Source organism: Rhipicephalus sanguineus, chromosome 4 (assembly GCF_013339695.2).
Source record: "Rhipicephalus sanguineus isolate Rsan-2018 chromosome 4, BIME_Rsan_1.4, whole genome shotgun sequence".
NCBI classification, from domain to species: domain Eukaryota; kingdom Metazoa; phylum Arthropoda; class Arachnida; order Ixodida; family Ixodidae; genus Rhipicephalus; species Rhipicephalus sanguineus.
This window is the reverse complement of record NC_051179.1, coordinates 48,299,978-48,317,855: the sequence shown is the minus strand read 5'-3', so window position 1 is coordinate 48,317,855 and position 17,878 is coordinate 48,299,978. Positions and strand designations below refer to the sequence as shown.

The following is a 17,878-nucleotide window of genomic DNA, read 5'->3' as shown; positions in this document are numbered from 1 at the left end:
CAGTCGCATCGTAGTGTTCTTGCACAGTTGTCGCCTCGGCAGGAAACTACGTGTAGCAACGAAAAAAAAAAAACAAAGAACAAAGGCTCACGTACGCGTAAAGCACTTGCGATATAGAAACGTTCGTAAGAGAAACTATCGGTCAATATGCGTAAAGTGTGTATATGTTATAAGGTTTCAAGTATATGCGCATCTCTACAGATCGCAGCGGCGCCGGCCACACCGTTTTCAGCCGCCCCTGCATTTGTGACGTGGCATATGATTTGTGACGTCACATGTGCGGCCGACCTGATTGGCTTTTCAGCGTTTGCACCGAAGAAAACGTGAGCGGCCGGGTTTATGGTGCCACCTGGTGGCGCAGAGATCAACTAGACAAAGCACAGACCGTGGCCTCCGCGATTTTCCGCGCGCCGGCGGACGTTCGCGGATGGCGGAGCCGGCCCCCGACCGTCCTGGGCAGAAGTTGAGGAGGAAAATCTCGGCTTTAATCGCCCGTAGCTCCCCTGATACAATAATTATGGTATGAATGACCGATTTACTCTTGTAACTTAATCACTCACATAGTCTCAAAAATCGTTTTGATAAGGAACCTTTCAAGACCGCCTCGCCTGTTGAGTCAGTTGTTTTTGCGTTCTTTCCAACTGACCAATGCCATACTCTCTCGCGAAGTGAGCGCTGCTGCTAACTCTTCTTGAAGAAGATGGCTGGATGAATGCGAAACTTTATTGTAAGTCCTGAGGTGCACGACTCAACGCGCAGCCGGCCGCTCCCACGTTGGGACAGTCAGGCCAAGCCCGACCGCCGCATCGTGGGCCCTCTGGACAGCAATTTAATAATATATGACTTGGCCTAATGCTCATATTATGACACATATATAAATAACGTAGCCTCTTGCCTTGGCTGCATTCACCGGACCGTTCGCAGTCCGCAATGGGTGGGTTGCACTCTCCGGTGACGGGATCGCAGCCGGAGCAGTTGCACCTGTGGGCACACTGGGCTCCCCACGTTCCCCTCGGGCAATGGTGCTTGCACTTGCTTCCCGTGAAACCCTCTCGGCACACACACTCCCCGTTCTGGATGCAAGGACACAAGAGAATTAAGGTATTAGCGAAACAGGAGCACAAATCATTTAGGACGTGCCTTGGACGCCGGACTGTCTATTTGATGGACGCGGAGCAAAATATTAAGCGGTGTTTCCCTGAAAGGGAACTATCCAAGATATACGTAGCGTTATATGGCGGTCGGCGTGCTGTTTGGGTGGTTTTTGCAGTATCAATGAAAACAACAACATATGTGTATGCACATTTACGTGTATTTTCTTATCAACATTCAGTACCGGAGGCGTGTCTTCTTCCCTTATTACGTGTACCTTGCGTTACGTGTACTTACGTACTTACGCGTACTTATGTGTACTTGTTACGTGTACCAGTGAACACTGGCACAGTGTTCGCTGCGCTTCTCCGTGTGGATGTTAGTGCCTAGTTGGGTCCAAATGGGTTTGTGTACATCGTTTTCTGTCATGACTGTGTTTCCATTTGTGTGTGTTGTGTCCATGTCGGGTTTAACGGCGTTTTATGGCTTCACACCATAACAGTTCGAACGGCTCGCCATATAATGATACGCAGTAACACACTCGTGTGATGTACATTGTGCACATGCATGCTGAAGAACCCCATAGGTGGGCAAAGTTAAAGGGACACTAAAGAGCAAAACGATTTTTCTCGCATTAGTAAAGTAATCTTCCACGATACCAAAAACACCACGCTTGCTGCGAGAAGACGCTTAATAAGCGAGAAAACGCGCAAGAAGAAAATACAGGTGGCGACGCCACCTTGGAATTCCCGCACCATTTGCCGTGACGTCACATATTTTTGACGGCGCCTGCTTGGGCCTACGTAGTTCCTAATCGGTCAAATCGAAGTACATTGTCCTCTGAGGGGGCCAGAGACTTGACATAACGAGTTTGTGGAAATTTTGTCGAGCCAGTGGCGCCAAAATACGTTAAATGCTCTTTGAAATCTTTTACGTCACGAATTACAAAGCTCGGCGCGAAATTTAAAAATGAAACTTCGAACTTTGTTTTCTCCTCTAATAATAAACCTATGGTGGTGAAATAAACTACACAAGAGTTCTCCGAGCACACTTCATCAATCTAAACCAATTAATTTTTTCTCTTTAGTGTCCCTTTAATCTGTAGTCCCCTACCCCAAGGTGACTCATGATCATATGGTATCGTGATTTGTGGCACGAACTAAAACCAAATAATTCAATTCGCTCTAATTACCACGGGGTCGCACCGCAGGGTGTTGGCGCGGTCGCATTTGCATGCCCTGGCACAGCTGGGCCCGTAAGTGAATGGTGCGCACGGGAGGTTGCAGAATCGGCCGTGGCTGGCGGGGGGACACTCGCAGTAGCCGAAACGTCGGTGACAGCGGCCGCTCGGGCAGTCCTCGGGACACAGGCGCTCGCACCTATCACCGAAACGTCCTGCGTACGCGCAATAAAAGTGCGAGGACAAACATGAGAACAAATGACTATGTATTTGAGATACATGCGCCGATATATATGTTGAGATATATGCGCATGTGATGAGATACCGAACTTGTATCGTGATTCTTAAAGGGGTACTGACACCTTTTTTCGAAGGCAAGTTTACTCTGCCATACAAATCTCCTGTATGCAGAGACGACTCTGAGCAAGTGTGAAACTCAGCAAATGCTGATAAGATATTCTATTTTGATATTGAAGTCAATTTTTCCATTGCGCACCTACCGACATCGACACTAGCTTGACGTCAGACTACAGTACTAATTCTGGTGACTTCACGCAGCAGTCTGGCTAGTTCTGATGACGTCAGTTACCAAAACTTCCAAGATGGCCGCTTGTGCGTCACCAAAACATTCAAAACGGTCGCTTGTGCGTCACCAACAAAGCCACGGTACAGAGCGGCCGTGGAAACGTCACTATGTATTGTGCGAGCACGTGACGAGAAACTCATACTGTTTTGTGACGTCAGGGTACAGTAGGAACCGAAACTAGCTTTCAAAAAACATACTTTAATTACTTTTTCAGGGTGCACTCGCTCTTAGCAGTACCTTTTTCTAGACTCTTGAGGGCTTGGGCTTTCATTTGACGCAAAAAAACGACAACTCAAAATGTTCGTGTCAGTACCCCTTTAACTGCATCGTATATATAAGCACATACATCCAAGGGGAACAGGCTTAATGTATATATATATATATATATATATATATATATATATATATATATATATATATATATATATATAACCTGTACGCATCGTACATGCGGGTTAATTCGATCCAATAGGACCCTCGATCAGCCAGACGTGCTGCTAACATTCACACAAACCGACGGGCAAATTTCGACCCCAAGCTGAAACTATATTGACCAGCCATTCACTACATACAAATGAGTTCGCGCAAAATGAACGTACGGTATTCAGCTGTGGCCTTAAATGCATAACGCCAAGTTCTGCAACAAAGTGTTAAGGCTGTAGAGTCTACCACAGCACCGGAATGAATGAACAAACTTTATTAAAGGGCCCGTAAACAGGCTGCGACTTTTTTTTACACCCGCCAAACAAGCTCGCTAATCCGTACAGTAGACCGCGGCGATCACGTTTTCCGAATATTACAGCGCTGCGCGCCGCGCAGACCCTTCATTTCGAAAAACAATTCCCGCGCTTCTTTCCTACACCTGACCAATCCTCCTCGTACGCGCAGTGACGTCAACTCGGCGATCGCCGAGTTGACGTAGCACTGAGCTCGTCGATTGGTCTAAACCAGGTCTCGACAAACAATTGTCAAGTGAACGTCAGTTCCTGTTCCCACCCACCGCTACGAAACTGCGCCTTGTTTTTTGGCCCTGCGGTGATGCGGTTTCGGCCACGCAGTTGTCGCGCGTATATTCCTCGCACTGCATAGCACTGCATAGCACCTGCACGCACTTCGCCTTCGACATGAGGCTAATGAGGCGAAGCGTTGTTCAGTTGCCGGCTGCAAATCGAGCGGGGAGATGGGAATCTCCGGTAGCTCGGACGGGTCGCGCTTGCTCGCGCGGCAAGCGGGGTTCTCCAGGCTTTTCTCTCGCGCCCCTTCGACGTCTCGGAAAGCAAGCACGCATTCCTGCTGCATTGTGAACTGTCACAAAGGTTTAAAAATAGTGAAGAGCCGAAAACTGCCCGTCAAGTTACGGAGCACGTGCGACAATATAAACAATAAATAACCAGGAGCCGCAGCAAGCGGAAGTGCATTGCGACTGATCGAGCTCGCCCATGACGTCAATTGTTGACGTCGTGTCACGTTGCCGAAGTGGGCGGAGTCACGACGACGGGCTACGCCTTTTCCTCCATGTGGCGGAGAAGGGTGGTGAGGCCGCGCGAAAATTTGAAACCAGCTGAAACGGATGTTCTAACCCCTGTAACTTCCTTATTATAGCACGTACTCGCAAAATTTTTGCGGCAGCATGTTTACATAGCAAAAGTGCGCATATTTCTTTTCATTACAATTTTTGGACATCGGGGTTGTTTACTGGCCCTTTAAAGGTCCGGCAGTTTGCTCCAGGCGAGCCGGGGGGAAGAGGGGATTAACCCCTGTGCCGTCCCACCCTCCGTCGATGATGATGGTGTCACCGGAGTTTTTTTTTTTTTTTCTTCCCGTATTGAGCGCTAAATATTGTCTGCCGGTGACATGCTCGCAGATCGGTCCATTTCTTCGAGACCCCATAAACATTTTGGTGGTTGTAGAAGATGGTAACCTGTTTCAACCGTTTCAATACCAACAGTAATATCTGCGTTTTACACTGAAAAGAGATCGGGCTCACGATCGCTCCGAAGACATCGACATTTTGCTCAATCCATGGAAAAAATGACAAACGCGAGAGAAAGCGAGGAATGAAGAATGCAAGCCATGCCTACCGAAGGGGCACACGTCGTGACAGCGATGCTTGCCGTTCCCGTTCGGTGTACAGCTGCAGCGGCCTGTCTTGTGATTGCACAGGGCAGAGGCGTTGCAGAGGCATTTCTCCTTGCAGTCAATGCCGTACATACCCTGCAGATTGCAATAACCTCTCATGATGGTCAGCGCACACAAGACACAGAGCTAGACGACCCAGGCGCTGGCGATCACATTCTGCATTCTACATCTACAGGTGAGCCATCCACATTCTTCTAGTCTCATGTCTTGTCTGCTCTGTAGCCATCATGAGTATATTCGAACTCTCCCAATATGATACCTTACTGCAATGACAGGACGAACTAAAAGTTGCGTTGTAATGATGCAGTGACGATATACTTTGGAGATGGCTTGCACGGCTGCCTCAGGCCGCCAGCGAACAGTACATGGTCAGTGGCGTAGCCAGGGGGTGGCACACTAGGCCGGTGTCCCTCCCCCCCCCCCTCCCTTACCCCCGACATTTTTTTCTCTCATTGGATACAGAACACACAATGACACTCTACCACGCTTACCTGCTTGGACCCCATGTCAGATCAAGGGGGTGCACCTCCTACCCCCCCAAAAAAATTTCTGCCTACGCCACTGCACATACCCTTACGTGCAGTATAACGTCACGAGTGTAATGCTACTTTACCTGGGGACACTTCGCGTCGCAAAATTCTCCGACGTATCCTGGCTGGCAGCGACATATTTTAGCGGCTGAATCACACGTGCCGTGTTTGCAGGCACGACATGCGTGCTCACATTTCTCACCAAATAGCCCTGCCGGACATTCTGAAACGAGAGAGCGGGACGAAGAAATAAATGAATGAGAAAACTTGCAGCCGAATAGTCGCAAGCAACTACGCGGGCTTTCATATGTAGGCTTAAGAAAAAGTTGCCGAAGACTTACGAGTCAGTTTGCAAGTCCTGCCGTCTTCGGCGAGTTGCAAGCCCACCGGACACGTGCACCGAAAGGAACCGTCCAAGTTTTGGCAGCGATGCTCACAACGGTCCGGCTGTTCCAAGCACTCGTCGATGTCTGCGGAGGAGTTGGGAGAATTAAATATTGTGAAGAAAGAACCACGGGGAAACCGAAAAAGATACACCTTTCTATCACTCTTCGTAAATACCCGAGAAGAAAAAAAGTAAAGATGGGGTTGTTCAATGGCACGTCTTTTGTTCCACTGTGGATACACTGTCACTTAAGTTCTAGTAGCTGTCCATAATATACCCATATCGAAACAAATGTCCACGTCTACGGACGTCGGCTCTGTAGACGTCGTTGGAACGTCTCGGTGTTCCTCAAATAACACCGAGGCGTTTCAACAATCCGTGTTATACGCAAATGCATAAAATGCGCGCTTCTATAGGCCATTTTCAGTTTTGTTTAAATGGCGCAAAGAACTTTTAAACGTGCTCCGCAACAAACGCGTTGTTGAAACAGTTAATACAGCCTAAAAAATGCGTTCACATTGCAGTTAACATATCGACCCAAACTGGTGTAGAGTAGTTCTTGAGAGAAACCGGTAACTGAAACAGAAATGTTAATTAAGAGAACATTTTAATTATAGATATAGCTCGAAAGTGGCGCAAGTGGTAGAATCCCTGCAACGCAGACGTAACTACACAACCAGTGTTCGGTTTTCTATTTCGCGATTTCATCAAGCGTCATAATAAACAAAAAAAAAGTTAATCATTGGATCTCGTGAATAAAACTACTGTATGCATTGAGATTTATCGTGTAAGGAACGACCCTCTGTTCGGATCATCGCGTGAACAGACCGAACGGCTCTATAGTATACGTAGTACTTCGTGTGATAAAAAAAATTTTTTCATAGGATGCCATGAAGCTTATCAAGATCCAAATACTGGACAGCTGCACTCGGGACACGAAAGCCATCCTCGGCTTGGACCTGGAGAAGGCCTTTGACAGCATCCGTCACGAGTTCGTTCTCGACGCCATCTACAAACTCGACCTAGGTTCGTACTTCCATGCTTTCGTCAGGTCTTTCTTGAACAGACAATGTGCCGTCCTCAAGGCTGGAGATTTGGAATCAAAGAAAATGGAGCTCGGTGGAAGGGGCACCCCACAGGGATCAGTCATCTCACCGCTCCTATTCAACATTGCAATGGTCGGCCTCTCGAGAGACCTAGCCAAGATCCAGGGCATCGGTCACACGATCTACGCGGACGACATCACTGTCTGGTGCGCGGGAGGCAGTGACGGACAAGTCGAAGCCGCTCTCCAGGAAGCTGTCGACACTACAGAGCGTTTTCTTACAGACACGGGACTCCGATGCTCCCCCAAAAAATCAGAGCTCCTTCTTTACAGCCCAACTAGGAAGGGACCCAAGCCGCAGAACTGGAAACCCCCCACGGAAATTGACATTAATCTCTACACCAGGTGCGAAGATCCGATCCCCAAAGTTTCATCCATTCGAATCTTGGGAATGACACTCGAAGCGACGGGCACAAATTGCTTAAGCATTCACAAATTGGCAAAGAAGACGGATAGCGTCATTGGTCTAATCAAGCGGGTAGCTAACAAAAGGCGAGGCCTGAGCGAAGAGAACCTGATAAGGCTTGTGCACGCTTTCTTGTTATGCCATTTCACGTATGTGGCGGCTATGCACGTTTGGAAGAGGGCCGAGCGAGACAAACTAAATGCCATGATAAGGAAGGGGATCAAGAGCGCGCTCGGACTACCAAATTACACACGCACTGACCGGCTCCTGCAGCTGGGTATCCACAATACTCTGGAAGAGATTGCAGAAGCGCAAGAAAGGACGCAGATTGTCAGACTCTCCGGCACCAGGGCGGGCAGACGGCTCCTCATAGAGATGGGCGTCCCGCCCGCCAAGGTTGAAGACACCTACCAGGGCCTTTCGAAATGGCTGAAAGACAACATCATCATATCCCCCGCCCCGCGCAATATGCATCCCCAGCGCAACGTGGAAAGAAGGAAGGCCAGGTCGGCGGCGCTCCTACGTCGGGCGACAGAACTTCCTGGCGGCAGCTGCTTCGTAGACGCGGCCCAGTATGCCAACAGCAATAGTTTTGCAGCAATGTCGATCAACCACAGGGGTTCGACCATTAACGCCGATTCGGTACGATGCTCGTCGTGTGTGCGGCCGAGCAAGTGGCCATCGCCTTGGCCCTTCTAGATGATAAACATCATATATTCAGCGACTCCAGGGCAGCCATCCGCGCCTTCAGCGTTGGCGCCATGTGTAAGGAAGCCTGTCGCATACTGGAGGGCAAAAGCATCACCACCCACACTCTCACGTGGTTCCCCGCTCACATGGGATCCATCAGGGGAGACTCCACAAACCTGAACGAGCTGGCCCACTCCACGGCGCGAGGTCTCGCTTTCCGCGACCATGGAGAACTCCCTCACCAGCCCGCAGTTGTGGAGAACAGAGATCATCCGACCTCTTACAACGAAATTACGCAGCACTTCTATCTCGGCAGAAGAGACTTTCCCCTTCCTAACAACAAATTAAGTCGAGCGCAGGCATTGACTCTCAGGTTACTCCAGACGGGTTCGTATCCCAGCCCGGCTTTATTACATAAAATTTATCCCGACATTTATCCCAATAGCTCCTGCGAGAACTGCAACTAATTCGCTAGCCTAGACCACATGCTCTGGCGTTGCCCCTCGTTACGGGGCACGGACCAATCCAATGAAGACAAGTGGCTATCCGCTATCAAGAGCCCCGATGCCGGGGCACAACTATGGGCTGTCCAGAGGGCCCACGATGCGGCGGTCGGGCTTGGCTTGACTGTCCCAACGTGGGAGCGGCCCGCTGCGCGTTGAGTCGTGCACCTCAGGACTTACAATAAAGTTTCGCATCCATCCATCCATCTAAAGAACACGGGATGTAGACATGCAATGATAATAATTGGTCAAATTCTCAAGTATGCAAGAGAGAACGTTTTCTGGACTAAACAAGATAGATAGATAGATAGATAGATAGATAGATAGATAGATAGATAGATAGATAGATAGATAGAGATAGATAGATAGATAGATAGATAGATAGGTAGGTAGGTAGGTAGGTAGGTAGGTAGGTAGGTAGGTAGGTAGGTAGGTAGGTAGGTAGGTAGGTAGTAGGTAGGTAGGTAGGTAGGTAGGTAGGTAGGTAGGTAGGTAGGTAGGTAGGTAGGTAGGTAGGTAGGTAGGTAGGTAGGTAGGTAGGTAGGTAGGTAGGTAGGTAGGTAGGTAGGTAGGTAGGTAGGTAGGTAGGTAGGTAGGTAGGTGTAGGTAGTGTAGGTAGTAGGTAGGTAGGTAGGTAGGTAGGTAGGTAGGTAGGTAGGTAGGTAGGTAGGTAGGTAGGTAGGTAGGTAGGTAGGTAGGTAGGTAGTAGGTAGGTAGGTAGGTAGGTAGGTAGGTAGGTAGGTAGGTAGGTAGGTAGGTAGGTAGGTAGGTAGGTAGGTAGGTAGGTAGGTAGGTAGGTAGAAAGAAAGAAAGAAAGAAAGAAAGAAAGAAAGAAAGAAAGAAAGAAAGAAAGAAAGAAAGGCGTCAGGGACTACCTTCGCAAGACTTCTTGTCAGAGAGAAGTCTGTAGCCCTCGCGGCAGGTACACTCCGGCCCGGACAGAGTGAGGCGACAGTTGTGCTCGCAACCGGCATTGTCAATGCCACAATCATGTATTTCCTGTACTTCAATGCCTGCAACAACACCAACAACAGAACCACGTTTTATGCAAGGAAGACAATGCCACACCACGAAAATTTCGCTTTAGAATTTTGCGAGGGATGTTCTCATATATGATTAAAGTGTTCATGTTTACTGCCTCGAAACAGTAACGGAAGAAAGAAACCATAGAATATGAATTCCCCAACACTCTGTTTCGCGATCGTAGATTAATTATTAAAGGAGGTCAGTTTCACTTTTGAATCTCGCGCCGAAATCCCAGCACTTGAATGTTATTGCGACGTCACTGATTTTGGTTTCTTTTTGTGTTTCGGCCAGATTGGCTCAATAAAAATTTTTGAAACTTACAATCGAAAGTATCTGGCTCCTTTAATAAAAACACAATGAAATTCCTTTCTATCGATAAATAACTATAGCGTGTCTAAGGGATAAATTAGCCATAAGCCTGGTTTCCGGGGACATGTCTTAACATTAAGCCAGAGAAAGGCTGGGCGATGTTCCAGCTACAAGAGAAAAAAAAAAAAAACATTCGAGCAACACATCTCGAACGGGCAAGGAATCGGTTGCCGTCTTAATCCAGTAGGTCATCCTCACCACCGATGTGAGGTTCATTATTTAAGAATCTACACGAGTCCGCAAGTGCTGCTTCACTTGTGAGCACCTTCGAAATGTATGACGTCACATCGAGCTGGCGCGGCGTCGCCACATGCATTTTCTACTGGCGCGTTTTCTGCCTTGTCAGGCGTCTTCTCGCTGCAAGAGTGGTGTTTTGCAGCGAAGCTGCGTATGGCTAGGAGGGGGGAAAATGTGGTGGTCCGTGAGTGCGCAGAAACTACAATGAAGATGCAATGCCAGCATACGCTACATCGAAAGGTCTGCGCGCTTGCGCTCGTTTCTCTTCAGGTTTTGTCAGCATATATATTGCTAGGGATAATACCCGCCGCAGCTTGAATCGCTTTCCATAAAACGACCAAGCGCAAGTTCTGAAGCACGCATCTCCTAAATGCGCTAATAGAAAAATCAAAAGCTACAACAGAAGACAGTTCGATAGATCACAGCTCGTGCGCACGTTTCAGCATCTCCGGTTAACCACATGTACGGAGCGCTTGGGCGGTGAGTGTTTTGATATTTTGGAAGGGTAATTTATACTACGAGTGAAATCCTTCGTCTGTTGAGTGTCTCTCTAAACTTGGCAGGCAACAAGCATCTATTTCCCTTGGCAAAGGCGAGTAGGTAGCGACAAGCAGCTGGTTACAATGAGAGCTTTCAACCCAAGAACGCAACGCGCGGCTGTGAAGCTGCCAGCTGGCACTGCAGGAGCCTGCGCTGTCACGAGTGTGACGAAAGCGACAAGGGCGCGGCTTCGGTGTATAAAGAGGGAGATGCGTCTGACGTCATCCTTACGGAAACAGGAAGCGCCGTCACCGGCGAGCTGGTAGCCCGGATGACAGGAGCAGCGGTAGGATCCTAAGGTGTTGACGCAGTCGTGCGTGCAGCGGTTCTCGGTCAGGCACTCGTCCACGTCTGCGCGAGGCGAACATGGCTCTATCACGGCGCATGCTCAGAGAACGCACAGAATGACTCAAGTTCGATATACGTCGTGAGCGATAGTCGGTTACAACATAAGACTAAATACAAGCCCCACTCACAGCCATCGCTGTCCCATCCAGAGAGAATAGCATATACGTACCGTCCAATCACATACTCAATTTCGTGACGTCAAGCCCTATTCGCGAGATTCAGATAGTCGGTGTATCCATACGGGCACCTGTTCGTGTCGCTGGTTTTAATTCGGAAACTTGAACGTCCTGGCAAATGTCATCAGAGAATTCAGTGGCGTAAATCTAGAAAAATCACAAGAGGCGACACACATCTTGCCATGGCGGCCATTTTGTTTTGAGAGATATAAGTTTTATTTTACTTTTATAAAAATTGAAATCATGATTTGAAAAACGAACTCCTATATTCCCAGCTCGCGCAATTGCATTGTTCTATTGAGTCCTCTCTGAAACTGGTTGAGTGGCAGTTGCGATTTCAATAGTCTCACACAGCTAGCTGAGAGGTATTGAGCATAGGTACACACTCCGACATAAGCATTAAAAAAAGCTGAACGCGCTATACGCAACTGTCAAGCAATCCAAATATATGATGCTTTAAAGATAAATTTCAAGGGGGGACACTTGCAAGGGGTGTCCCCCCCCCCCGCCATCCTGAGCACAAAGGGGGTCAGGACCCCCCTGACCCCGTGATTTACGCCAGTGTCAGAGATGTCAGACATCTTTGCTTGGCGAAAGGTCATGTTTTAGGTAGCAACGACGAACCTTTATTTTTCGATAGTCGTGATACTTACATTATCGAAGAAAAATTGCTTACAAGTTCGAAAGGAAACCAGCTTGCACGACGCTATCACACAGGTGATTGACAAGCGCGCCGCGGCTTTGCGGGCGGAGCTTGTATTTATTCTTAGGTTTTAACAAGCGATAGTCGTATGCACTAGGGGGAGAGAGGCAAGAAAGGAAAAAAAAAGGGGGGGGTGAACCGAACTCTGTCTTGAATGGTAAACTGCAGAGCCCGAGCTAAGTACGGGACATAACACACACTGTACAGGATAAGCGCTATCCATGTCTTGTCAGAATCAAATAACCATTGCATTTGCCCTCAAGAGGTTCGCTCTCGCTGGAACGAAGTTCTTGACTATAAGGCCTAAGCGGGAAGGAAGGAAGAAAACAGAAAAGGAGAAGGCAGGGAGGTTAACCAGCAAAACTTCCGGTTGGCTACCCTATACACTGGGGGATCGGGGAACGGGAATAGAAAGATGAAAAATAGAGAGGAAGGAAGGAAGAAAAGGAGAGAAAAAAATTACACCATATCCCACTAATGGGAACCATGTGGGGATGCGAAACAGCGCATGGGTCAACTTAAAGTTCCGTTCATCACGGACACCTTGCCCGATGTTAACGCGTCCTTGCAAGTGGAGCAAAAGCTGCTTCGCACCTAAAACAAAAGGAAGAAGAGAGGCAGAGATGGCGTAAGCGGCGTTCTGACCAAAGGTAGCACCTGGCAACACCACAAAGTCACTGACCTTATCCGCTCGTAAAAGGCGCAGATAATTCGTTTTGCAGATCTTCACCACAGTACAGGTTTTGCCTTGTTCAGCACTGTGTTGTTCTATGCCCCGTGCCTAATTTGCGCTCTGCAGTTCACCGTTATGAACCAACTAGCCCAGCAACGAACTCCATTTGGTCTTGTAACCTTAATAAGTTTAAACAGTAGCGCAGCCATGAATTATTTTTGAGATGGGGGGAGGGGCCTAACCCCCCTTTACGTATGTTCGTGCGTGTGTTTGTATGCATGCGCGTTTATTATACACAAATACAAAAATGGTTTTTTTTTTAGTGGGGGGGGGGGGGGTTGAACCCCCCAAATCACTGGCTACGCCACTAATTGCAAGTAGCCCATGGAAGCTCACACATCTCACGATTTCTTGTTAGCGCAAAAAAACTTTTTTGCTGTAAGAAGAGATCATGGACTACCAACTAGCCCGAACATGCACTTTGTTAAGCCATATATGATGTGCCTCAAAGTTAGGAGTGCGCAGCGCTCACGAAAAAGACGAAATACAAGAAGTGCTGACGACATTTCGTCTTATTTCGTCTCCCTCCCTCTCTCTCTTTTGAGCGCTGCACAATCCTAACTATGCATGCATACATGCCAACTCGCTCAGTTTTCTATCGTAAGAGGCTTCGGGCAGGGGCGGCCCTTACACCAGCTGTTATATCAACATGGAAATGGTCGCATTTACCAGTTGGTGCTACGTGCCCGACTGTTCTGTTCCAGTGATGCAAGCAGATGCATATCACCTTATATGGACATGCCAAGGATTACAGTCGGAACGCTCCCGTCATCTCCTGCAAGCTGGTCTTCGCTACAGTGACACAAGCAGTTATGACCGATGGATACATGACAACACATTCCACAAGACACTTCTTCACTTCATACACAACACCGGCCTAACGGCGCACATTTAACACAAATATACATAACAAATATTATGCCTTAAGGGCAAGTCTATGTCGCAAAAAAAAAAAAAAAGATACATATCAGCTGAAATGACGACGAGGAGCTTTGGGAACCTTGACAATTGCGTTGGCTACCAGCTTAGAAAAGTGCTCTACTACTTTTGTATAGCGTTCAACTACTTAAAATATATGCTGTTTGAAACAAATGTTTCACTCAAAATAAATCACGCAGTTTAAATTGTGTAGGTGAGCCTCTCTTGTGCTTTCTTATTTTCGTGAGATCTGGAAAAAAAGAAAAGCGAGTCGGGCGCTCGTCCGGCGGGCCCGGGCTATCGCAGAGGTTTTCATAGGAGTCCCGGAATAGGGACCCTTCCCCTTTTTCTTTGCACTTCAATAAAGAAATGTTTTCATCATCATCATCATCATCACCGTCATCATCACATACGGAGAATACTTTGCTGGGACGAACCTCAAATGCCTCAAACCCGCGACAATTTCAACAAGTCCGACATAATCTAGCAAAAATAAACCGTGGATCCCGAGTTTAACGTGTTTTATTTTTTTTTATTGCGCCAAAGCTTAAAGAAAGATGCAATGACTGAAAAACGTGAGCGAAATAGGGCTTTTATCCGCACATCGCATTGTATAATACATCGCATGTTCGTTTTTTTGCGCATTTAAACCTGTCTAACCTTGGTGTGTATGCAGTTCGACAAGCGAGAAAAGAACCAGTTGAGTCGCGTCACACACGATGTGTAACTCTTCTTGCTTGTTTCGATCACTTTTTCTAAACATAAATCGTTAAAAAATTTTTTTTAATCCGGGACGGCTCACTACTCTGCCTTAGTGGAGTACGTGTAATCTCCTAATCGTTCACATTTTCTAAACACAGTATTAAAAAGAACTCAAAATGTCCATTATGCTATTGCCTAAGACGACTCGAACGCGAAAGCCATCTTCCTCTCTTTCTTCTCAGTCATGTATCTGATCCTCCCCCGCCTCTGAAAGCTTTCTGCACCTAGCTTGATTTTGCACGGTCTCCGGGACCGGAGGCATTGCAAGCCTCGTGCACTTCACCTGGTTTTGCACTGCCTCAGTGATCGGCCCACGTTTGAACAAGCGACGATGTCGTGTAATGATGTCATCGTGTGACGTCATGGTGACTGCACTACTTTTGGCGATTTGTGACGTCATGACGACGTTATATTGTGGCTTAATCGCGTTATCATGATTTCTTGCATCGCTCGTGTTAACGCCGACGCCGCTGACGGTGAATTTTCGCGTTTCATGAGACATCTAAGGCTTTCGCCTTTATATGTATTCATTATCGTCATTAGCTGCCGCACTAACACTTTCTATCATTCCTTTGTCCCACGCACGTCTAGCGACTGGAACCACCTTCCCTCCGACATCGTTTCCATTTCAAATCATGACTTGTTTTCTTCCACCGTACACAATTACTTACTTTATGACGCGTGAAGTTCGTATTGTATATATTTTTTTTCTACCTTATTTGTCCTGTATTTCTTATTGTATCTACATTTGCATTAAGTTGTATTAATCTAACATTGTATCTTCATATGTATTGTAATTGTTATTATTTTGATGTTACTTAGTTTGATTTGTTTATAATTTGTTATTTCATGTAACCCACTCCCCTCTGTAAAGCTTTGGCGATTGAGGGTAAAATAAATGAAATGAAATATGCTTCCCTGTGTGTTGTAACGTCCTAAACGGGCTTCCTAAAGTGAAGATTTTTTAGGGACAGCTTTCGGGTTTTCAAATGTATAGTACACAGCGCTTTAAGTCGTCAATCAATTTTCTAAACAATTAAAAAGAACGGTAAATCACAAACACCAGATGACCCTACAATCCATTTCTTTGTTCGGGATATTTAGACGACGGCACGTTATCGTGGAAGTGTGAGAATACTCACGGGTGACTACACGACAATACCGAATGAATCCAAAAGACAATGACGCCAAGGAAAGCACAGAGGAACACTAATTGTTGTCTTAACTGTAGCTTAGTAATTATGACGTAAAATGAAATGAATTATGGTGGACGAAAAAAACACCCTTTCCGTCGGTGGGATCCGAACCCACAACCTCCGAATTACTCGACAATACTGCGTTACCCTGCGATGATTGACAACCTTCACGTTGAAACGAACGCGAGGAAAGCGCGCGGTTTCTGAATCATTACCACGCCGGTCGCACGTCTTTTGTAGGGTCTATTACCGTTTAGACAGTTTCTTTTTTAGATGCGAAGTATCTTAAGGCGGAGCTCAATCCGGTGGTGGTGGTGGTGGTGGTGTGCGGCGTGACCACACTTACTGCGCATGCGCATACCCTCTCCACACACCACCTCTCCACTCACCATCTCCCCTTCCCCTCTCCACTCACCATCTCCCCTTCCCCTCTCCACTCACCATCTCCCCTTCCCCTCTCCACTTTCCCTCTCCTTTCCCCTCTCCCATACCCCTCTCCACTCCCCCTTTCCACTCTTCCTCTGAAACGCGGGCTATATTTTTATAGACATTCCGAAATTCGCTCCTGCGCAACGCCGCGATGAGCTCGAGCGCATGCGCGTCCCCTCCCCTTCTCCCTCCTCTCCTACGCTGCCCCCCTCTCGCCCGCCTGTCGACCGCGTTCCCCGCTCGCCCTGTGAGAATTAACGGCCAGGCTAGATGGAAGATACGACGCGCGTAGCGTCCCTCTTCGCGTTCCACTACGCGAGGTCGGTAGCATGCCCAACGAACGCCAATGGAACGCGATCATGCAAGTGCTCCGGCTTCGCATCGCCTCATGGTCCCCTTTAGCGGGAGATGGTGTAATTTTCTCTCTCTCTCCGACTGCATTGTAGAAACGCCATATAAGTTTCTTGATAATATTTATCATGTCGTAAACACTGATACTGTACTAAATAAAGTGTGTTTCACCTCGACAGTGTCTTGGCTACTCTGTCGTAACCGTTGTGTTTGATATTGTTACTGACTCTGACAGCATTTGCCTCCGCTATAAAGTGAAGACGTACCAGCGTCTCACGTGTTACTGTGTTCACGCACCCGCGATTCGACTGTTTTGAAAATACAGGCGCAGCTATCGTACTTCGCCAGATACTGACATTATTGGTCTTCCTACACCGAATTAGAGAATAGATGAACTTTAAACGCATTTAAGTCATAACTGCTGTTCTTAAGTAATTTTTTTGCAGCGATATGAAGGAGATAACAGCCGGAGTATAACGCTCACCGGCATACATCTTTGTGTGTTTGTTGCGTTGTATGCTCGATCCATACAAAATCTCAGGAGTAGCCGGCGCCCTATTTGTGTGCCAACAACTCCTTCACATCACATCAACAGAAAAACAAAAATAAAAACACTCACCGGATTCGCACCGAGGACCTTCGTATCCGGCCGGACAGATGCAGTGCGGCTCGCCGAATTGCCGGCTGTGCCGGCGGCTGCGACCGCCGTTGAGGCATTGCGTGGCGTCCGCGTAATTCGGCGGTCCTAGATGGACGAAGCAGAACACCAAGAAGGTGAAGGATCCGCAGGCGCCTAAACACGCACCAGCCATCGCGAGTGAGTGAATCTTCACTTCGAAATTAGTCCTTTCTATCCTGTTTGTTGATTTTAACCACGTCCCTCCCTTCAATTCATCATCACGCAGCGTAGTAGCCTTGACGTCAGAAGAAGACGCCTCCTCCGGCCGGCTAAGACGGACATGTCAGTGAGGGCAACTCTGAGATGGGAAGGAAAGGCCCGTTTGTGCAACCAGTGCAGCCGCTGCTTCAGTGAGAAAGAGAGAGGGGGGGAAAGGGTGCAAGAAGCGTTTAGTGTATGCGCACGAGAGACGGATAGGTTCTGGGGCCTGAAAAAAATTGAAGGGAGCGAGAGAGAGAGAGAGGGGGGGGGGGGGGCTGACGTGGCCGGCAGAGGTCTCTGCCGTAATTCGGTGGCGGCTGCAGCCCGGGGCTCGGCGCCAAAACACCGCGCGCGCTTTCGCAAAAATAGGATCCGCCGCCCAGGCAGGCATTCGCTTCGAGAATTCCTCGACAGGGCGTGTGTGTGCGTATGTGTGTCCGTGGCGGACCCATAGCCCGGGATCGCCGAGCGCTGACGGCACTAGGGGCCTCCCACGCTGCCCTTTGTGAATCAAGCGTGTACGTTTTATATAGAACACGACGTGGGACGTACACGAAAAACTGGAATGTAGAGGCGGTTTTATTATAAACTACA

The 17,878-nt window shown here is 48.0% G+C and overlaps 1 protein-coding gene across 1 annotated transcript; it reads right to left on the bottom strand.

The window, feature by feature from the left end:
* Positions 1–681: 681 nt before the first annotated feature.
* LOC125756264 (multiple epidermal growth factor-like domains protein 6) lies at positions 682–17,327 on the bottom strand. Its single transcript, XM_049415182.1, has 9 exons — positions 17,024–17,327; positions 11,020–11,139; positions 9,492–9,629; positions 5,869–5,997; positions 5,611–5,750; positions 4,940–5,072; positions 2,285–2,487; positions 896–1,073; positions 682–704 (listed from the first exon to the last, which is right to left on the bottom strand). The coding sequence occupies exons 1-9, from the start codon at positions 17,214–17,216 to the stop codon at positions 682–684; spliced, it is 1,257 nt and encodes a 418-aa protein (XP_049271139.1). The 5' UTR covers positions 17,217–17,327.
* Positions 17,328–17,878: the final 551 nt, after the last annotated feature.

What these genes read in the sequence shown, in the direction of transcription:
- LOC125756264 (XM_049415182.1), bottom strand. Translation starts at nt 17,216, where the DNA reads ATGGCTGGTGCGTGTTTAGGCGCCTGCGGATCCTTCACCTTCTTGGTG. An exon ending in AGGTCCTCGGTGCGAATCCG is followed by an intron (nt 11,140 to 17,023) that starts GTGAGTGTTTTT and finishes CGCCTCGCGCAG; the next exon opens with ACGTGGACGAGTGCCTGACC. An exon ending in GTCCGGTGAATGCAGCCAAG is followed by an intron (nt 705 to 895) that starts GCAAGAGGCTAC and finishes GCATTCATCCAG; the next exon opens with CCATCTTCTTCAAGAAGAGT.